Genomic DNA, 22,693 nt, shown 5'->3' on the forward strand with positions numbered 1-22,693 from the left:
TTATTTTTAAGCAATTGCTGGAATGTGATCGAATTTAAAGAAAAATACTCTGGAATGTATATAAAGTGGTAATTGGTAGTATATTTCAATGATTGTTTTATAATTGTGCTAAAATGTTTTTAATTTAAATTTTGAAATGAAATTTTACGGGTTATCAAATGACAAAAATATTTTTGAAAAGTGATGTGACATCCGTATCTCGTGTACGAAAAGGTATACGGGAGATGGATGCTACATTTATTAGTATCAGAGCTATAGGTTTAGCGGATTCTCGGCCAAAACTGAGTTTAATGGAATTGAGAAAAAGGATTACATGCCATTAAGATTGTCAAAGTTACTGATAAGGTGTCAATTATAGTATGATTGATGTCACTCCTTATTAACTTGAGCGATATTCTTATGTATGTTCTAATAGATGTCAAAAACTAAGGACAAAAGTAAGAAAGTTGATGATATTGAAAATAAGGTCGATATCACAATCGACTCAAGAAAATCCGACATGACTTCACTATCATGTCTTAGAAGGGTAAAAGCTGCTAGGGATTTTCCTTCATTATGTGGAAGGAATGCCCCAGTGTTTAACGACTTTTCATCATTTGAGAAATACTTAAGTGAAGCATTAAAGTATTTAAAGTATGGTTAATTTGAGTAAGAATAAATAAATAGGCGATAAGTACATTGACCGCTAAAAGCTTATAGAAAGAGGAGTTGTTAGTGGATCAACTGATTATGAGTTGTTTAAGAATAAATGTTAAGTTTTATGAAATTAATAGAGTTATTTTTAAAAAGTAATTTGTGAAAATAGATTTACTACCCGTTTCATGCTTCAATGGATTATTATTTAAAATCGAGATTAATTCTTGAGAACGTGGAAAAGTGTCAAGTTCATAATGGAAGAAAAAAGAGTACAATGGTTACTAGTGTAATTTTAGCATTGACTGTTAGGAGGTTATTGCTACAAAGTTGTCAAGTCTTCTTATTTAATGATGTGGATAATTAGACTTTCATAGTTGAGAGAGAAAATGTTTCAATTGCTCGAGAATATTTTAAATGGATTAGGAAAGTTACTCAGATTTTCTCAAGAATGAGATAAAAGATTTTAAAATAAAAGTATTCTATTTAATTTAATCTCGAGTGAGAGGATAACAATAAACCCTAGGGGGTCATGGTACAAACGTGAGTTTGACAGGTAGAAACATTTAATAAAAATTACAGAGGTTATGTTCCATATGAATCTGATGAAATTGTAATATGTTGAATTAAGATCATATTGGGTAATGTTATTTGTCTCCTATATATATATATCTTTCTGACTAATGTGATAGATACTCAATTGATTAAAGTAGAATTGTTTGATAATTTCATAAAAGTTGGGAATTTATAAATGGCTTTTCAGATAGAATTATGGGGTTATCTATAGATTGAGAGGTGGAATTCAAAGTTGATGGTTAGTAAATTATCGAACATGTTTCTCTGATTTCGTATACAATGACTTAGGTGAGTCAAGAGAATTAGAGACTCAATTATAAGAGTTGATTGATCAAAGTTTTATCAACTAGAGTATTTTATCTTGGGAAGTAAGTGGGTTATTAGCGAAAAGAAAGATAAATCTATGTGATTATACCTAGATTTGTTTTACAGTTAAATAAGATTCATAGAGAGAAGAACTTGTTTGCCAAACTAGTCAAATGTGAAACTTTGGTTAGCAGTGATGGTTTTCTTTAACCATGTTGTTTCGGCAGAAGGTATAAGAGTATATTTTAAGAAAAACTCATGTGGTAGTAAATGGAAAACTCCCAAAGAATGATCCTGAAGTTTGGATTTCTTTGGGGCTTATTGTTTACTATTGAAGGTTAGTGAAAAACTTTTTGACGTTAGCTTTACTGCTAACCCAGTTTTATGGAAATATATGTCTTTTTTTAGAACGAAAAAGAGTCAGGAGAGTTTTGAAATACTAAAGAGGATTGTAACAGAGATACCAGTATTTATACAACTGAAGTAGGTAAATATTATGTAGTTTTACTAATGCATCTATCAACGGGTTAGGAAGTGTGCTTATGCACAAAAGTAAGGTTGTGGCATATGCCTCAATAAAGTTAAAGACTCACAAGAAGAATTTCCTTATACACGATTTAGAGTTGGTAGCAGTCGAGTTGTTTTAATGAATGTGCATCATTATTTGTATAGTGAGCGGTATTATAGTTGTGTTAATTATAAAAGTCTTATGCTGATCTAAAGAGAAAAGTAATTAAGTAGCAAGAAAGTGATAAATTTTTTTCTGAAAGTATTGTTTTGGAATGAAGTATTGTGGTTTGGACTGAGTTCGAGAATTATTGAACCTTATGAGATTGTGTTAGTTAGCTTTTGCCTCCCAAAAATGGTCAAGACCTAAAATGTTTTCATGTGTCATCGCTTATTAATTTTTTATCAGATTCATTGCATGTTCTTACATTGGGAAAAATAGAGAATTGATCAGATTTGAATTATGAAAAAGAACCCATATAGATCTGGACTCGAGAAATCCAGATTTGGTGTAGCAAAACAATTCCTCTAATTGAAGTATTGTGGTAAACACATAAAGTCTTTAAATTCGAGGACGAATTTTATTAAGGGGAGAATTGTAATACCCCACTTATTGAATTAAGGACTTCATTGAAAAGATTTAGAAATGGAGGATTTAAGTGATTAAATTATAAAAGATGGGTAAATGATTGGAATAGTATTTTAGACTAGATTGCAACTATAGATGAATAGAGAGGGCATTTTAGTCCTTTAAAGGGGAAATAAAGTTAATTATTATTTTTATGTAGGTTTTTAATTAAATAAAAGGGGGAGAATGAGAGAAAAGCTTTATTTATTTCTTCTTCTTCTTCTTCTTTCACGTGGTCAAGCTTTTCTCCATAGCTCCAAAGGTAAGTTTCGATTAATCGGTTTTTCCTTTCATTGTGGGTTGTTTTTACAACCTTAAGTGATATAGAAGCTTAAGGAAGGATTAATTGAGATTAAAATCATGAAAAGAAGAAAATATTAGAGATTTTAGAAAATGAGTTTTGAAATGATATATTAATATATTGGTGTTTATTGAGGTTTACTGGTAGATTTGACTTGCCAAAAAGGTAGATGGGAGATTAGAAGTATTAGATGGGATAAAGAACATATTGGAAAAAGTGGTTTGATTCTTAGAATTAAATATTCTGGAATGATTTTAGATGTTCTAAGTGGCTAAATGAAGGAATGTTAGTATGGATAGTTAATGAAGAGTTTAATAGTATTGTATGGGGTAAATATAACGAGAATTAACCACATTGGGATGAAAATCGAGTTGAAAACTGGAAATTCTGGGCAAGGGTATCAGTACTGCTAAGAACAGTACTGATACTATAGGCCAAAATGAGATAAATTAGCTGAGTAGTATCGATAATGATTCAATCAGTATCAATACCAATGAGGTAGTATCGATACCATGGTAAGGGTAACAATACCAGGAAACATCGAACCTAAAATGGGTATCGATACAAAAAGGAGGTATTTGTACCATAGTATAGAAGTATTAGTACCATGGTAGTAGTATCGATACTATTGAGCTTGTAACGGCTAATTAGGTTGAAATTGTTATAGAAATTGAGATAATGATATTTTGAATATTATTAAAGTATAATGGTTAGGAAATATACTAACATTGGATATGGTACATGTTTTAATGGATACTTGAGTAGATTGTAATCAAGCTCCCGAGACAAACAAAATTAAGGGTAAAGGCGAAGTACCAGAATAATCAACCTTACGTTTTAGATACTTAGTGAGGAAAGTCAGGTGACTGCATTTAATTGTGTCACTATATGTTACATTAATCATATATGTATGATTGTTTAATATGTATGCGGTGATTACCAAATAGGCACTAAGTGTGCATTCCACGGAATTCATCATGAGTTGAATAACCGTACAGGCACTAAGTGTTCATTTCACAGAATTCATCATGAGTTGATGAATAACCGAACATGCACTAAGTGTGCATTTCATGGAATTCATCATGGGTTGATGAATAACCGTACAGGCACTATGTGTGAAAATCCACGGAATTCATCATGAGTTGATAAATAATTGTACAGGCACTAAGTGTGCAAATCCACGAAATTCATCGTGAGTTGATGAATAACCGTACATGCACGAAGTGTATATTTCACAGAATTTATCATAGGTTGATGAATAACCATACAGGCACTATGTGTGCAAATCCACAGAATTCATCATGAGTTGATGAATAACCATACATGTACTAAGTGTGAAAATCCACGGAATTCATCATGAGTTGATGAATAACCGTACAGACGCTAAGTGTGCATTTCACAGAATTTATCATGAGTTGATGAATAACCGTATATGCACTAAGTGTGCATTTCACGGAATTCATCATGGGTTGATGAATAACCGTGCATGCACTATGTGTGCAAATCCACAGAATTCATCCTGAGTTGATGAACTAACGTATAGGCACTACGTGTGCATCTGAATAAATGAACATGAATAGGAAATTGGTAAATTACCATGTTAGCACTAAGAGTGCAAATGTATAAGGTTTATAATAAATTATAAAGAGTTAATTGATATTATAAATAATTATTAGAGTAGAAAATATTCCAAAATAAAAGAATAATGGCCTAACTGTGCAATTGGCAGAAATGTGTCAATTATGCCAGTTAGATGAACGGTTAAAGATCGTTCAGTAAAAGAATAATGGCCTAACTGTGCAATTGACATAAATGTGTCAATTATGTCAATTAGATGAACGATTAAAGACCGTTGAGTAAAAGAATATTGGCCTAAATGTGCAATTGACAGAAAGGTGTCAATTATGCAAGTTAGATGAACGGTTAAAGACCGTTGAGTAAAAGATAAAAAGCCAAACACTGTTAAATAAAAGAATAATAGACTAGTTGTGCATTTGACAGAAAAGTGTCAAATATGCAAGTTACGTGAAAAGATAAATACCTTTGGGGGTAAAAGAATAAAGGAATTATAGTTTAATTTAATATGAATGGTATATAAGTGATAAGAAGGGGTGATATATATATATATATATATATATATATATATATATATATATATATATATATATATATATATTTATATATATATATTTATATATATATATTATATATATATATTTATATATATAATGTACAATAATGCATAACTAGTATGAAGGGATGTTATAAAGGAAAACGTAAACAGTTCATAATGGACATGAAATGATACCTAGATGAAAATACCAAACGGTGTATTAACAATATTTAATGTGCCACCATAATGATTATAAAAGATACATGACCAATTAGCACGTTGGTGCAATACATGTATAGTGCTTTCACATTTAATGTACACAGGGCAAATAAAGAATAAAGAGAGAAAATATACAGAAGGATAAGTATGATGGAAATAATGAGAATAATTTTCATGATGGTATGAAAGAATTATGGTTTAACTAAGGAGGGCTTAACTGGTTCTTATGAATGGTGAAATTAAATTATTCATTTAGTATTTTTTAAAGATATTGTCAGATAATTGTAATATCCTTGCAGTATTATGTTTCACTAAGTAAATATTTAACGTGTGTTTATTTCACGAGTAGGTAAAGACAAAGATTAGTTGCATAAGGAGTGTAGCACTAACATCAGCTTTCATCTGTTAAGGTTGACTCTCACCAGTAACAGTAAGACAATCATGTTTATTTTTGAACAATTGATGGCATGTAATCGAATTTAAAGAAAAATGCTCTGGAATGTATATAAAGTGGAAATTGGTAGTATATTTCGATGACTATTTTATAATTGTGTTAAAATGTTTATAATTTAAATTTTGAAAAGAAATTTTACGAGTTTTCAAATGATAATTTTTTTTTGAAAAGTGATGTGAAATTCGTATCTCGTGTACGAAAGGTATATGGGAGATGGGTGTTACAAAGACGCACACTTTTCATTTCCCTAGTGGTGAAATGACAATTACCTTGGAAGATGTCAGTTACTAACTCGGCGTGTACAGTTTTGAGAAAGTGGCTGCCATCAAATGTCATGGAGGGCTATTGGGTAAGAATGACGTGGTTGGAGTTTGAATTCGAAGTAACGAGGGGCTTTACCGAGAACGACGTTATTTTATGTCCCGAGCATATCTTCTCAAACTTATCAGAGGGATATTATTACTGGATAAATTCGATAATTTGGCAAACACACAATATTTACAAATATTAGATGACTTCGACAAGTGTCGTAGAACCAGTTTGGGCTCAACAATTTTAGCATTTCTATACCGGAGCTTTGCAAGGCATCTATTGTTGATAGCATGGTCAAAAATTTGACGTAGCAGGTTGTCTGATATTGCTACAGTCCAGGGCATGGTATCGGTTCCCGTTTTTTACTCTGGTTACAACAGCCCCCTCTAGTTTTCTATTGTCGGAAGGTAAATTTCTAACATTATATTTTAAATTTGATAAACTTAATTAATTTTTTTACTGTAGTTTTTTTAATTTTTAAATATTTTAGATGACGTCATAAAATAACCGATACGAATTTATCAGGTGCCACAACAAAAGATGTACGGACAAGGAATGATATCATCGATCGATATGCGGTATACAAATTTTCTTTTATTATTATTTTTTAAAATTTTTAAACTTTATATATATATTAACTTTGATATTTAATATTTACAGTTTTCTTTCCTTTCGTATATTGATGACGAGATTCACCGGTTATTGCCACAAGATTTTTTGAGGGGTCTGAGTTATGGTGTGTCGTGACGCCATTACTACATTTTGCGATTGTGGAGTGCCACGCCGTTGATAGAGTGATGCGACAGTTTGCATCGCATCAGTCGATTCCTACGGATATCGTTGAAATGGATGCACACCATAGAATCGATATGCGTGGGAAACATTCGGAAGTTTGGCTGACGAGGTACGCTGCCTACATCGAGCATTGGAATTAGCGTCACCTATCGCTCCCCTTCATATCATACTTTAGACGCGACTCAATAGACTTGGGTTGGACATTCATGGGATACAATCCAACACACACATCTATGGCACATGAAGATGTGGGTCAATGTGAATGGGATAACTTCGTATATAGTCAACAAAGTTGCCAAGTTGAATCAACAAAGGCTATGATGGCGTCAAACATCATAAACCCATCCCCGTATTTCGAAGGTACGTCTGAGAGTGTGTTGAGTACACCTTAATTTTTCAGCAACCAACCCAAGATGCAGCCGATGAAGACGACAGCGATGACGATCAAGGAGAACGACCTCGGAGTACTCGACGAGCCCCACGACATTATCATTCGACAACTCCTCAGCATCAACAAGAACTAAGGAAATATAAATTAATTTTATTAGATTGCAAATAATTTTTTACTTTATAAACAATTTTATCTTAATACAAATTTTAAATTTGTTTCTTAATTAATTTATTTTTTTAATTTTTAGTCAGTGATGAGTTACATATGACCGTTGACAAACGGCTTGAAACATCTATTTTTTTAATTCAAAGGTACTCATCACCTTTTTTTAATTTTCTAAATTAATTTTTTTTAACAAAATTTTTTTATGAACTTGTCACTTCAACGTGGCGAGTCCCAATAAAACTAATAATTTAATACTCACGTGGAACTCATTCATTAAAATATTATATTTCCTTGTGCACCGAAGGAAATATTGTAGTTCTCAAAATAATTTCCTTATTGGCCCAATACCCTGAATTATCGGAAAAAAACCTGGATTAAGAACGTCTAGGAAAGTATTAGCTTGGGCCAGTCTCTATTAGGGCTGTAAATGAGACGAGACAGATCGCGAGCTACTCGAAATCGACTCGATCAAGGCTTAATAAATACTCGGATCTAATGGACTTGACTTGAGTTCTTAACGAGCCGAAACGAGCTACTTGATATTCGACTTGAAAAACTCGTGAGCAGCTCGAAAATATAATATACTAAGATTTTATTTTTTTAAAAATAAATTATTAATAATATTAACATTTATGTATTTATTTTTTAAAAGATACAATAAGATTTTCATGTAATTAAGGTTCAGGTTCGATTTTGAGTTTAAGGCTTCAATCGAGTTAAGTTTTAAGATTTTTTTTCATTTTGAGACTTTTCGAGCTACTCACGAGCTTCAGTTCAAGATTTCGAATTTGAGTCGAGCTTCATTTCAGAGTTTTCGAGTCGACCTCAACAATATTCGAGCTCGACTCGACTCGTTTACACCCCTAATCCCTAGTCCAGAAAAAGATACTCGACGATGTGTCAATCTTCTATTGGTTATAAAATCCTACGTAGGCATTGGTCACACTATAAAAATCCACGTGCGTTCTCTCAATTGGTTAGAACAACGTGGAATGACATACAATTTCTCGGATCACTAAGCATTTCTTCAAATCTAGAATGACTTGGATCAAATTTGTAAAATAAAACCATTAATTTCCTTTTTACAAACAAATGTTGGGAGTTTTCTAAAATCCCCAAAGCAAAAATTTGCCAAATTAACGTAAAGAAGGCATGCCTATGTAAATCTATTGATTCGTAGAAACTGAGGAAGAACAATGTTGAAGTGTTCGAGTTTGAGGTGGCCCTTTGATTCGATGGCATGGAAAGGATTGGTCTACACAGTTTTTATACTTAATTTTGTATTGATTTGTCAGCTTTTGCTTCTTCAGCCGCTCGTTTCTGCTTTGGGTTAGTCAAGTATTTATTTATTTCTGTGTGTTTTTGGAGGATTCCCTTTTTTGATGATTTGATAGATGGTTTTGTTGGACAAGATTAGTGGGGTTTTGATGTAAATGTGGGTTGTATAATTTGATTGATTACCTGGGTTTTGTTTATGGTTAAAGGAAGTTTTTGGGGTCAGAGATTGTGAGAAAGTTGAAGTCTTGGAAGGGAAAGGGAAAGGGAAAGGGAAAATTTCTAGTCCGTTTTTATATCTGAATTGTTTGTTTTCAGTGATATCTTCTGCATTTAATTAGTCATTTAGTCATTTTATACTTTATTAATTTCTTCTGCATTGCCATCTTCATTTATCCAACTTATGTAGAATTGTGAATTTTATGAAAGTCCAACCCTGTTATCGTACATAATGAAAATCAAACTTTGGATCTTAATTAGGTCAGGAAGGATGGTTTTCTCATATTTTTATGGTTTATCATCATGTTTGGTCTTTAGCCCCATTACGCTTCTCTGGTGCATCCTGTTTGAATATTAGAATCCGTATTCTTGGAGTTTTAATTAATAGTCTGATTGCAACTATTGGTTAGCAAATGCATACACTTCACTGTTTCTTTGCTTAACATTTCCACTTGGATGTGAAGATGGAAACACGGGAAATGTTGCTGAGTTATTTGAGAGAGTTTCACAGAGTATAAAAGTGAAGCGTTACAGTGAGGCACTCGATGATCTTAATGCTGCTATTGAGGCAGATCCAGCACTTTCAGAAGCATATTTACGCCGAGCATCGCTTCTGCGTCAGCTATGCCGGTACTGTTGAATAATAGGAAGTTTGGATATTCATATATATTTGTAATCTTTCATTCACCACTCTTTTTTCCCCTTTTCACTTTTCCTTAAAAATGACGATTATTACAAAATATAGTTGTATTGATATATCCTAAGGTCTTTGATGGCATTTTTCTAATACTATCTCGAAAATAAATGCGGAACCAATGTTTTTGTAAATTTTATGGTTCCTTGCACATTCAAAGTAAACTGTTTCCATTATTTTCTCTCACACCATCTCACCATAACTTCTGATTGGAAAATCATATGAGGTGTTTTTTCAATGTAGATATGAGGAATCTGAGAAAAGCTACAAAAAGTTTCTGGAACAAAAACCTGGAAATTCTGTTGCCGAAAAGGAATTGTCCCAGTTGCAACAGGCTCAAAGTGCTTTGGTAACAGCTTTCAGTTTACTTGAATCTGAGGACTATATGAAAGCCCTTGATTATGTGGACAAAGTTGTCTTAGTTTTTTCTCCAGCATGCTCAAAGGTAGCACATACTTCAACTTTGCATTTTATTTTTCTGAATTTTTTAGATCTTTATAAACTCTAATGTGAATCATTTGCTGTAGGCTAAGGTCCTAAAGGTGAAGCTGCTATTAGCAGCTAAAGATTATTCTAGTGTTATATCTGAAACTGGGTTTATTCTCAAGGGAGATGAGAACGATCTTGAGGCCTTACTCCTTCGTGGTCGCGCGTACTACCATTTAGCAGATCATGATGTTGCCCAAAGGTTTGTTCACATTTTTCTTGGAAAAAAGTATTATGATGCTGTTGGGTAACATTCGAAATTGTGATATATATATATATAATAAATTTTCCAGGCATTACCAGAAAGGTCTTCGCCTTGATCCAGAGCACAGTGAACTGAAGAAAGCATATTTTGGATTGAAAAATTTACTGAAGAAGACTAAAAGTGTAAGCCCATCAAGCATCTTTTGAATTCTCCCTCCTTTTTTGTCTTGTATGAGATCAGTGTAGCCCTATAGATACAAGGGAATTTAGCATTGGCCCTATTTTTATGTTTTTTAAACTTAAAAGATGCTCATATCATGCAATATGTATCCTATTTTGTCAAGATATTCAAACTCATGGAATGTGTAGGCCGAAGATAACGTAAACAAGGGTAAGCTGCGCCTGGCAATTGAGGACTATAAAGCGGCACTTGCATTGGACCCAAATCATCTCGCTCATAATGTGCATCTTCACCTTGGATTGTGTAAGATCTTGGTTAAGCTTAGAAGAGGGAAGGATGCTTTAAGTAGTTGCTCTGAGGCACTCAACATTGATGGGGAACTTATTGAAGCTTTAGTACAGGTCTGCAATAGATTTGAATAATTTGATTCGATTTGAATAATTTGATTCGCTTTGTATAACTTGCCACTTCAATAGGTTGAACATAATTTCATAATTCTTGTTTTTTAACTGTATCTGCATGTGTCAGAGGGGTGAGGCTAAGCTTTTAACAGAGGACTGGGAAGGTGCTGTCGAAGACCTAAAATCAGCATCTGAAAAATCACCTCAGGTTAGTCGTAGTATTTACTTAAGATGATATTTGTCTCTATTAAAATTTTCTTCCCCCGGAAAATAGTAATCAGTTGTGCATTCTAATTCATGATTCATGAGAGCCAAAACTTCGTTCGCAGGATATGAATATCCGTGAAGCTCTTATGAGGGCCGAGAAAGCTTTGAAGGTAAGCAAACGCCAAGACTGGTACAAAGTTCTTGGGGTTTCAAAGACTTCTTCGGTTGCCGAAATAAAACGTGCATACAAGAAACTTGCTTTGCAATGGCACCCAGATAAGAATGTTGATAATAGAGAAGAAGCAGAGGCACAATTCCGAGAAATAGCTGCTGCATATGAGGTATGATGCATTACTATTGAACTTTCTTTATCATCTTTATGCGATTTTAACTTTCAATTTTTTTTATATAACTTCGTGATCATTAATACATTTTACATAAAATGAATGAAATGTCAATAGCATACTGCGGCTGACATGTTGCTTTTCGCTTAAAGGTTCTTGGAGACGAGGAAAAGAGAGCAAGGTATGACAGAGGAGAAGACATTGAAGATATGGGTATGGGCGGTGGCGGTTTCAACCCATTTGGTGGTGGTGGTGGCAGCGGACAGCATTTCACATTTACGTTTGAAGGAGGATTTCCTGGCGGCGGCGGCGGTTTCGGTTTCAACTTTTGATTACCTTTGCGAAATGGTTATGATAGTGCATATTTTGTTTTCGAGCCCTAACACGAAAATGACTAGAAGACTGACATCTTTCAAGTAACTTATACCATTAAAATTGGTTTCTTAGATGAACAATTTATCCTCACAAAGTTTTGCTCCATTTTTATTTCATTTTAAAGCTTGTATAAGTCGATGATAAGAAATTGAGGAGCCTTCAGTTTAAGCCTTTCTTCAATGATTCACTCCAGAATCTCAGTATTTATGGTAATTGAATGATTATTGAAACACATTCTTGGAACTGAAATTAACAAAAAAAAAGAAAAAGAGGGGGGGCTTTCTCCATTTAGTGTTAATAAAACCAACAATAGACAAGCATCTGTATAAAATGAGGTGGTATTTGTACAGCAGAAAGTTTTCATCTTATACCATTTTTACAACTTTAATTTAATTGGCATTCCCACTTTCTAAAGCTCTCATTTCAGTTTCAGTAGTGCGAGTATCCGTCTGCGGCACTGTTTCTGGTGGTCGGTCCGACCGTGGTGCCTCTGGAGAACTTAGTGGTTGACTTGATTCTGCAAGCCGCCTTCTCCACAAATTCGGAACTTCGTAAATAATAGAGGTTCCATACATTGTGCCACCGAGCCAAACAAATGCAAACAGAGAGAACAGCCTGTATGTGGAGCTGTAGATCATACAAAAAACCAGGATTTATTTTCAATTACACGGAAAGCTCTATATCTAACTAATGCAGCCTATAATCAAAGACTTCTAGATTCTAACTGTTCAAAAAGTTGCATTATTGAGAACGAGTATTTCTCTTACCAACGAGAAGAAAAGATGTGCAGAAAGAACCACCAGTGCGTATTGAGTCGTAGCATAAATCCAGACGTATTTTCTCCTCACTGAAAAGAGAAATGGGATCAGTAAGACATGAAATAAAATTCACAGGAACGATACTGTCGAAAGAAAGTTACCCATTGTTGTCAATGTCATCGATGCAAGTAGACCCAATATACAGGAGAGAGGAAGAGAGATGGCAATTGCACCAGACTTAATTTTCGAAACCTGGGTACATAATGACTTTAGTAGCAGGTAAAAGCTCGTAAGGAAGGAAGCATTTCCATATTAGCTGAACTTACCAGCAGCTGCTTAAGAAAACAAAAGTAAGCCAGCATGCTAACAATGACAAGAATGGGAACATCCTGCCAGACCCTGCTGAAATAACCTTTAAGTTACGAAATTTTCGAAGGTAATGTCGAACCAAAATACATAACATCCACAGTCTAGAGAAGTAATATAGTATTTTACATTCCGAAGGAGTTATAAATGAAAGTAAAAAGGAATACAGTTACTGTTTGTAGCAAACCACAGAGATGGACACCGTATACTTGCATGTATCTAGGACCTTCAACCCCAGTTCCTCTCATGTTATCAGCTTGAACATTTTGACCTCGTAAAAGAGTGACAGGCAGGTTTCGGACATCTTGCTTGCACACGTCACAAGTTTTATTACCTTTGATGCTAAACCATTTTACAGCACATTCTTGGTGCGCAAGGGCAAGTTCTCCTTTGCAGCTACATTCCATCTTGAGGGTCTCGGCACCTTCTCCTAGCTCGGTCAAACAGCTTCTTCTTCGGGAATATCTTCACCGCCATCATTGTTTCCATCTGAACAATAAGACTAACATAAGACATAGGTTGGTTATCACACGCATAAAAAGGAAATCAGAAGCTAAAAAACCATCTTAGCATTCAAAGTTCACCCCAATTGCAATCCAAACCTAACATATAATTATAAATAAATAATTCGAATTTGCCAGCAGATGCAAGCCGATTAAAATTACTAGTATCACTGTTGGTAATTATGTTTGATGTTGTTACAACAGTTCCCTTGATTGCTTGTGGAGTTGTAGGAATCACACGAAATACACCGCCTAAAGAATCCAACTGTGTTATGCTTCCATCTTCGTTGAGCACAGGCACTGAATGTGAACGATGGATGGGTGGTCCGGAAGCGCCTCCTTTCTGTAAAGTGAGCAATTCTGTAAGAACCATGTAGAAAATAGTACGACACACACCAGGGATAAAGGTCGAAATGCAAATTCATGCGGCAATTAAATTATCGAGGCAATAAGCATAAAATTTAACTGCAATCCTTAGAAGAGATACTGACACCAAAAGTTCCCAAATTAATGTACACGTCTTAAAAGGAAATTCTAAGTTCCCCGGATTATGTTCTGTATATAAAGTCAAGGAACTCTTCAAACTGGTAGGTGCAGCAAACATTTACATGCGCAGTTGTAGCTAATGCATGGATACTAAGATATAAATGCACCAGTTATTGATATAAATGCCAATGGATATGATGAGCATGATGAATTGATGGCTTCGTAAAAGTACAACAACATAAATAGTTGTTAAGGATCTTCAGTGACACAGAGGTAGTAGCCCATGCATCGATAATAATGTGTTCAACACTTGCTGCAGAATTTAGTAGGCTAATCACCTGCCCACCATGCATGGACTCCGGGTTTGACTGCGCGGTTGGAGTACCTGGTAACGACAATGTATTTTTAGCCCTCGGTGCGAAAAGCTTTGAGAGGGAAAACGTCCTCGGGATGCGAGGCTTTTCTTGTATATCTGCTGATGAGCCTCCCAGTGCTAAGATGGCAGCCTTCTCAATCTCCAAATTAGTGTTGCGGAATTTGAAACTCTGTTTTTTTTTTTTTGCTTATAAAAGTTATATGGTAAATGAAATTGTTGGGCTTAGAGAAAAGAAATTGTTATATTGTGATTATGATTATTAAATTGAGTCTCCACTGAAAATGAGGGGTGAACAGAATCTAATCAGGGAAAGGTCAGAAATGAGTTTAATTCACCGTTGGATCATCCCTCTTTGTTTATATGTTTCAGCAACCCATTTCTCAGAAAATGCATATTCTATTTTTTAGTTTTGGTAACGGCTGTACAGATTGTGATATATATAACTCCTTTTTCAGTTATTTTTAGTTAATGATAAAACATATACCGATGGAATTTAAGTAAAACTGTAACGCAAATGAAACGGTAATTGAAACGAAACGAAACATTACCTTCTATCAGAAGATAAATTAAGAATAGTTAATTTTAAAATACCTATTTTTTTGAAAATAGCACGTGTCACGTTTAAAGTTTTTAAAAATTTATTTTAAAAAAATAAGAATATTTAATTTTAAAAAACCTATTTTTTGAAATTATAAAAATCCATCGAAAAAATTAAAATCCTTAATATTAAAGCCTTTTTTAACTGTCATTGATCGTCGTTGGTTATTATTGTCGTTGTTGAATGTCTACCCACTAGTCGTGTCACTAACCAATCATCACTTTTACCGTTGACCTAAACTCCCAAATCTCAAAACCCCTAAATCATGACCTTAAATTTATCTTTAATTGTCGTCGGGGATTATTTTTTTATGGTGCCACCGGGGATTAACTTTGGGGGTTGTTTGTTTCGCGTTCACACTTGGAGATTCAACTTTCAAAGCTTGTTACGTTCATATTTGGGGTGGTTTTAATTTTTACACGGACAGACGAACGAGAATGGAGATTACTATACAAATGGCGGCGGAGGGGAGAGATTGCTATGCGAATGAAGGGGGTTATGCTCCATTTGGCCTTTGGTCGATAACATCAACTGCGTGACAACGATGACGATGACGATGATAATGATAATAGCAAGATAAGGTTAGAGTTAAGGTATTTGGGTATTAGGGTAATTTTTTAAAGTTTCGGGCTTTTCTTTTTGTAAAAGAAATATAATATTAAGTTTTAAATTTAAATAAAATTTTTAAAATTTTATAAACGTGTCTCGTGTTGAATAACGATCGAGTTTAATGATCATTACGATATAGACATCTAAAAGTATAATGTTGAAAATAGTAAATACTTATTTTAAGCGAAAGATTCTTTAAGTCCTTAAGATTAATTTTGAGTATAATTTGAACACCTATTTTTATATAAGTCTTTTAATTAATTAAATCATTCAAATTTAAGAGCACGTAATAACATAGTTTCCGAATTAGTTCCAAAATAAATTTATTCCATAGATGATTATTCGTTCAACCTTTAAAGTAATATTTAAAATTTGAGAAAGTATTTTTTTTAATATAAAACTGTAATATATTCATTGGTCAGATAAAACATCATCAACAACGTCTTGCCACATGTATATAAGAAAAATACAATAAACAAAATATATCGGTGATCGATCATTGATAGTCATTTAAGCAAGAACGTGAACAACTGAACCAATGACATATAGAGATGGATCACTCCGACTTCCTAAAGCAACATATATAGAAGAGGAAAACCTTGAACAAATGAAAAATAAATCTTCCTTTAACCACAGTCTCGTCAGACACATATGTCCGGAACTAAAAAAAATGACATATACAAACGAACAAAGAAATCAGACATCGGAAAAGCAATCAACCATAAAATCTCGAAAAACCATAGACCAAAAAAAACACTGATAGCTATAGTATCATTTATTAGAAAAAGAACTAAAAGAAAACAATTATTTTAAATTTATTAAAATATAATTAAAGGTTTATAAAATCGAATAATAAAAATATAAAAATGACAGGGAAATGACTGAAGGAGGCTATCACCACTGCCCTTGATTAAATTTAATAAAATGAAAATTATATAAAACTATTAAATGTTAGTATATTAAAAATAAATTAAGTTTTTTTTAAAATAATAAAGAAAAACAAACAAACAAAAAATGAGTTTGAATTAATTATTTAAAAATATAGATAGATTTAAACAATTTTTTAACGTATATTTTAAGTTAGAATAAATTTAAATAATTATAAAACATACTAAGCTAATGTATAAGTCGGATCAAAATCCAAGAGGTATGATATCTTTAATCTACGGTGTCAATGCCATATAATATATGCCTTTTGGCAATGGAACATGGTGTAAGCAAACTTTAACATACCCGAATCTGATTCTAATCAACCGTCGGTCCAAAATTTTTAAACCCTAATGCACAACTCTATGAAAATGGGTCAATAATTCCATATCTCATCTCTCAAAGTCTCTTCTTTTATTTATTTAAATAGTTTGTAATCCTATGTCAAATATAATTGATACAAGTACATTTTTATTTATATTCTAAGTGAGGTGACTTGTACTTAGAGGCCTGCATTTGTTTCTTCTCTTATGAAATTAATAAAAACGACTTAAAGTGTTATAAATGGGTATATATTCGATACAAGTACATTTTTATTTATATTTTTCATGTAATTGAAGAATCTTATATGGTCATATCTTCATACTAATATCCCATTAGGCCATCATGCATTGAAAGCAGGTGTCAGGTACTTGTCATAAGTCAGATTACTACATCATGGAAGGCACTGTACATAATAAGAAACTTACAATGTAAAAGGAGTTAATTTTCCACTAAAAGAGTAAGGTGGAAATTCATATAATGATCAATAGCAGTATTTTACAAATTAATTCCCCCATTGAAGGAAATTTTGTTTTGTTTTTCTTCCTCAATTACATTCTTGCAAATACCATCTGTATTTCTTCAAGAATACCTTGATATATCGCATGTTTTGGAGTAGCCAAGCTTTTCCATTTCCCAACTCAACTTGGAAGCAACTCTCTCATGGCAGGGAACATATTCCTATAATTTTAAGTAAACATGAAACAAAGTACATCTTTTGGAGGGTTATTATTATATATGTATATACAAAGATATAATCCAATTACAGAGTGTATTTTTTTTTATTTTTACATAAATATAGGATCGTTAGATGAGTTGAAATAGACGGCTGAAATTAATAGGAAATGAAAATATATTTACTGAAAAAATCGTCAATTTTCACTCATTCAAAGATCTTAAATCTGTGTAAAACTAAAAAAGTTTTACACTGTGTATATGAATCTGAACTCATTTATATATATATATATACACACACACATGTATCATGTTTGTATATATTTATGTATATGCATTGTTGTTAATGAAGGAATAGCACAGGGAATTAAGTTCCTTTGATGTATACCTCTAATTTTTTTACTAGCTCCTTTGCAGTGGGTGCAGATACAATGATTTGGCGTGCACTTGGACTAATAAATCCTTCCTCCACAGCTTTATCCATAAAGGAAAGCAATGAGTTGTAGTATCCATCCACATTCAGCAACCCAACCTGAAACAATGTGGCAAAACTATGCATTATTGACACTATGTTGCTGATTCTCCAAGAACGAGTAATATAGGTTTATCATGTGTGCGAAAAAGTGAGTAAGCACCGGTTTATCGTGTATTCCGAGCTGAGCCCAGGTAATGACTTCTAGCAGTTCTTCAAGAGTTCCATAACCACCTGCATGTACTTAGTATGAGTTTTCTTCATCCATTATAGTTAGCAACCAAACTCTTGTGATGCTGCAAAAGAGATGGTAACATGGAACATAACAGCCAATGCGTTTTCATTTTAGAAATTGTGATTTCACTTAATAGTACAAAACATTTGATTGATGCCTAAACTTGATTAAGAGGCAGAAAGACACTGCATTTCAACTGCCTGTCATTAGATGGCCTTCATTTTTATCATTTATGGCATGCATAATGGCCTAAACTATTATAGGCATAATGAGTTGTCATAGTATCATCCCCTAAAATTTTATAAACATAAACGTGACATCTAATATAAAGTCTTACGTCTGTCCTTACTTCACCCCTCTTCTCCGCGTTCCAAAAACAGGGTATTTATAGCTCTCATCCTTGTGAAAACAAAAGTATGCCTATAATAGTTTTCTAAAGAAGAAGCAGCCTCTGAAGTCGCATGCTTTATGTAGACCAACTCCTATCCAGATGAGGTTTTACTTGTACCTAAATAAAAGTTGATTAAGGGTTTATTTAAGTACATAAATTAAAGGTTTGAACTTACTTTAGGTATAATTTAAAGGTCAAGGACTTACTGAAATACAAGTCAAAATGTTAAGACACATCAAGGTGTGTAAAAAGTAGGACGACTTATTCAAATAAAGTTATAAGAGTTCAAAATTACTTTTATTACTTTTGCTAATAGTAACAATCCTATACCTAAAAAAAAATGGCTGTCCCTTTTTTCCCATATGTATGGGGTAAGGGGGAGGTAAGATAGTAGGCTGCCCCCAACATCAGGTTGAGAGCAGCTTCCGTAGGAGACCTCCAAATTATGAAATGCCCTCCGTGGGACTTGATCCCACGACCTCAAGGTTTAGAACCTTGTGCTCTACCAACTGAGCTGGATGGTCATTTCTAACAATCCTATACCTAACCATTCATTAATGGCTCACCTTCATTTTTCTTTTGGCAGATAACATTCCTATGATAAAAATGCTGCTAAAAATCAAAATCAAAATGATAGATCTATTATCGGTTCATCACGTAAATATATTTTGTTACATATATTTAATTTGTCATCTGAATTTTGTTTGATTTAACATAAAAAATTTATGACCCCATCTGTTTAATGAAGAAATATATTTTGTTATTATATTCATATCTGACACAATTATATATATAACTAAAATTATAAAGTTTTATATGTTATCGTTTAATCCTTTAATAATTTAATATCGTTTATAGTATAATTACTTTTATCTATTTGTCTTTTTTCTTGTTTAAAATTTCCTAAGTAAGAAATAATGCGAATTTAAAGTTGAGTTGAAAAAGAAGTAGAAAAGGCAGGCTTTTCAAAGTGGTAAAAAGGATTCGCTTCAGCTCTGTCGATATTGTAGGTATCATGGAAAGAGAGTTCCTCAAAGGTCTAATTTTCAGTGAATCAAAAAATGAGATATGGTGAATTGGTGAAATTAAAAGCAGTTGATATCTTCAAAGTTGCGTTGATTTGCTTTGTTATTTTGGTGTACCTGGTAAGGCAATAAAAGCATCTGAATGCTTAGCCATTTCTGCCTTCCTTTGATGCATATCAGCAACAGCTTTCACTTCCCCTACTGTTTCACCAGTTAACTGCAAAGTGGCACACAAAAAGTAAGGCTGAAATCTGTAGAGAAAGAGGAAAGTGATCATTTCTGAGTGTTGTGCAGTGAAGCAATGATGAGAGTTGCAGGAATAATGGACTTCATTCAAAGATATCAACTCTCAGAAATGTCCCCAGCCTCTAATATTTCACCTCGTATCCATAAATGAAAGTGGTAAAGTGGAAAGTTGCGGTTGTCCCAGTAATAACGTGGATACCATTCATATATCGCTACACAAGTCATGCTCTAATTTAAGATTTCAAGAGATAATAATAATCTCATAACCACTAAGGTCACTTCTTTTGTATTTTTTTTAATTAACTTGGATAAGGAAAGGTTAATGACTTTTTCCCCTGGTTACAGCAAGCAGACATACCTCTCGAGGCATGAGCGTCTTGGGAATAACACTGCAGAGAGACAAAAATTCAGGTATAATGGAAAACAATATCTTTGTAATAAGGAAGACCATGTTATCAATAGCAACAAAAAGCCAGTTTCAATGACCAAATGTATTTCTTAAAACTTGTTGGAATGTCTTGGGAAACGAGGAGTTTTTTTAGTTTCATTACCCAATGACATGGCGACCACCATCATGCACAGCTTGTGAAACCAAACCCATCAAACCTATGCTACCTCCTCCATAGACCAAATCAATGTTCCTTGAGACCTGTAAAACAAACATGTTTGTCTTTACATTTAACTTATTTGACAAAACCAATGCTTCTTCACAGTCCATTCAAAAGTTTACCAACACAAAAAGATTCCATGGGAAAACAGTGCCCTATCTTTTCTACCCTGAAACCAAAAAGCTAGCAGAAAGCTACAAACTTGAGGGACTTTTAAATGCTAGATACCCTAAACCATTTTACAAACAGGTTCCAAACATCAAGGAAATGGTATTCAACAAGATGGAAACAAAAGTTTATAGCTTTAAGCTACTTTTGAAAGATTTCTTGCAGAACCCTTTTCCTCCATGTAAGTAAAAAACAAGACCATCACCAAAACAAGTCTCATTTTTGTGTAAAAAGCAGATAAAAAACAGAGCTTTATGTTAAATACCAATTCCCTCCCAAGCTCAATAGCAGCATCTTGATAGCTACTCTTTTTGCCTTGGCTACTTCCACAAAACACACAAATCCTCCTAAATTTTGACTGCTGTGTTTCACTTTCCAACTCCATTTTTGGCTAATCTCTTTTCTTATGTATATACTTCGGCTCACAAATCCCAGATAAAGGAGCAATGGAAGAATCTCTCTTTCTGACCTGTTTCTTTGCCTCCTAATCTGTACACATATCAATATGAAAAGCAATGCAAAAAGTAGCGCAAAGCTTTAAAAACTTTTAAATTCTTTCGTTTGATTACTGCTATTACTACTATACCACTGAGTGCATTCTCTTCATGCGTATTATATAAAACCTAGCCACACGTGAGCGCCTCATAGCACGCTTCTTCACACATACACAGCTATTCTTCGCACGCGTGCACCACTTGATTTTAGCGTTGTTTATATTTTCCATGTTCTATTTTCTTAGTAAAAGGAAACTTATCGTAATTGAATCACAAACAGGATTGCCTTCCTCTTGTCTTCACGAAACATTTAACAAATGCATGAATACAATGTATGTAAGTATCAGGCGGTCTATTTACAAGTATGATACGTTAGGTTTAAAATTCAGGTGCATACACTTTGAAAAAATAGGTTTAATATAAAATAAATATCTAAATTATATCGATTTTTTTAAGCGGTGTCTAAACTTTCAGTTATTCCATGTGCTTAATATTACAAATATTATAATTTTAGGTATTTGATGGATATTAAATTTCACTGTTGAGTGATATGTGTTAAGTTTTTATTTTCTTTTTATTTTTTTAAAACTTTAAAAAATATTTCTGAAGGAAAAACTATTTTTTAAAAAATTAATATTTTATCACTGGCCTTCCCCTTCCTCTTGTTCCAGGCTTGAGGCGGCACCAATTTCCCCTGCTCAATGATGCTAATTCAACCCTGACGCTAATTCAATATTTGATCCTTCAATTCGGCGTTTTTTCTCTCAAATCTCAGTATGAAACTCGTGTTGGGATCAAATCCTATCTAATCTCTCACTCATTAAGCTTAGGTTAGAAATTTATGAGTTTATGTATTTAGGGGTTTACGAAAACGACAAAGGTGATGATCGGTCAGTGGGTGGATAGCGATAGAGACTGTGGTCTAGATGGCCGGCGATGACGACTGGAAATAGGTATTTAAATTAGATATTTTAGGGTTTTGAATTTTTTTATAATAAAAGAATTTGAGTTTTTTTTTTGTAATTTTTAATTTTAAAACTACTAGTGACTTAATTACATTACAGTGACGGATCTAGAAATTAAAAAATGGGTTCAAATTTTTAATATTATATTTTCTGAAAAAATGAGTATGCAAATTTCTTTATTTTTTCATTCCCCTTAATTTATTAAACTAGATTAGTAGTATTTTCAAAATAATGGTTATGTAATTGAACCCCATGAAGACCGCATACATCCGCCCGTTACATTGGTTTTAAAACTACCAGTTACTTAATTACATTGGTTTTAAAACTACTAGTGACTGAACATATAATTAGACCATCAAAATTTGGGGGACAATAGCCCCTCCCACCTATAACATGACTCCGTCCCTGCATACATACATATTGTTTATAATATGATTGAATGATAAACATGAGCGGGTTATGGAGTATGCATGCCTTGTACCCTCATCCTCATCCACCCACCCTACCTAGACAAAGGAAACATTGGATTTTAGCAAATCCCATTTTTGCTAGTTTCTTATGGTCGTCTCTGTTGGCATTAGGTCAGGGTTTATATTTTTTTCAGTACTTGAATTGCCAAGATTAGAGGAACTGAAACTATATGCTGCTTAAAGTAATTAAAACTAGTACGAGCCTTAATATTTA

The 22,693-nt window shown here is 33.4% G+C and overlaps 2 protein-coding genes, 1 long non-coding RNA gene and 1 pseudogene across 3 annotated transcripts; 1 reads left to right on the forward strand and 3 right to left on the reverse strand.

The window, feature by feature from the left end:
- Positions 1 to 8,494: 8,494 nt before the first annotated feature.
- LOC120192929 (dnaJ protein P58IPK homolog) lies at positions 8,495 to 11,858 on the forward strand. Its single transcript, XM_039195603.1, has 9 exons — positions 8,495 to 8,729; positions 9,359 to 9,524; positions 9,832 to 10,033; positions 10,116 to 10,276; positions 10,368 to 10,461; positions 10,648 to 10,860; positions 10,988 to 11,068; positions 11,190 to 11,408; positions 11,564 to 11,858. Exons 1-9 carry the CDS (start codon positions 8,597 to 8,599, stop codon positions 11,741 to 11,743), a joined length of 1,449 nt encoding a protein of 482 aa, XP_039051534.1. The 5' UTR covers positions 8,495 to 8,596; the 3' UTR covers positions 11,744 to 11,858.
- A 494-nt stretch (positions 11,859 to 12,352) lies between these two features.
- On the reverse strand, positions 12,353 to 12,941 carry LOC120192933. Its single transcript, XR_005522816.1, has 3 exons — positions 12,706 to 12,941; positions 12,554 to 12,633; positions 12,353 to 12,413 (listed from the first exon to the last, which is right to left on the reverse strand). It is a non-coding gene; the product is annotated as an uncharacterized LOC120192933 (long non-coding RNA).
- A 94-nt stretch (positions 12,942 to 13,035) lies between these two features.
- On the reverse strand, positions 13,036 to 15,380 carry LOC120192907 (annotated as a pseudogene).
- A 612-nt stretch (positions 15,381 to 15,992) lies between these two features.
- LOC120192908 (cytokinin riboside 5'-monophosphate phosphoribohydrolase LOG3) lies at positions 15,993 to 20,956 on the reverse strand. The gene is made up of 8 exons (XM_039195593.1): positions 20,816 to 20,956; positions 20,326 to 20,423; positions 20,133 to 20,163; positions 19,646 to 19,745; positions 18,041 to 18,111; positions 17,794 to 17,937; positions 17,323 to 17,411; positions 15,993 to 16,080 (listed from the first exon to the last, which is right to left on the reverse strand). Exons 1-8 carry the CDS (start codon positions 20,933 to 20,935, stop codon positions 15,993 to 15,995), a joined length of 741 nt encoding a protein of 246 aa, XP_039051524.1. The 5' UTR covers positions 20,936 to 20,956.
- Between the last annotated feature and the right edge of the window lie 1,737 nt (positions 20,957 to 22,693).

The sequence above is a fragment of the Hibiscus syriacus genome, unplaced genomic scaffold (assembly GCF_006381635.1).
Source record: "Hibiscus syriacus cultivar Baekdansim isolate YM2019G1 unplaced genomic scaffold, ASM638163v2 tig00116983_pilon, whole genome shotgun sequence".
Classification (NCBI taxonomy): Eukaryota; Viridiplantae; Streptophyta; class Magnoliopsida; order Malvales; family Malvaceae; genus Hibiscus; species Hibiscus syriacus.

What these genes read in the sequence shown, in the direction of transcription:
- LOC120192908 (XM_039195593.1), bottom strand. Translation starts at nt 20,935, where the DNA reads ATGGAGTTGGAAAGTGAAACACAGCAGTCAAAATTTAGGAGGATTTGT. An exon ending in GGTGGTCGCCATGTCATTGG is followed by an intron (nt 20,164 to 20,325) that starts GTAATGAAACTA and finishes GTCTCTCTGCAG; the next exon opens with TGTTATTCCCAAGACGCTCA. An exon ending in AGACGCTCATGCCTCGAGAG is followed by an intron (nt 19,746 to 20,132) that starts GTATGTCTGCTT and finishes GCCACTTTGCAG; the next exon opens with TTAACTGGTGAAACAGTAGG.
- LOC120192929 (XM_039195603.1), top strand. Translation starts at nt 8,597, where the DNA reads ATGTTGAAGTGTTCGAGTTTGAGGTGGCCCTTTGATTCGATGGCATGG. An exon ending in GCCGCTCGTTTCTGCTTTGG is followed by an intron (nt 8,730 to 9,358) that starts GTTAGTCAAGTA and finishes TTGGATGTGAAG; the next exon opens with ATGGAAACACGGGAAATGTT. An exon ending in TTTCTCCAGCATGCTCAAAG is followed by an intron (nt 10,034 to 10,115) that starts GTAGCACATACT and finishes CATTTGCTGTAG; the next exon opens with GCTAAGGTCCTAAAGGTGAA.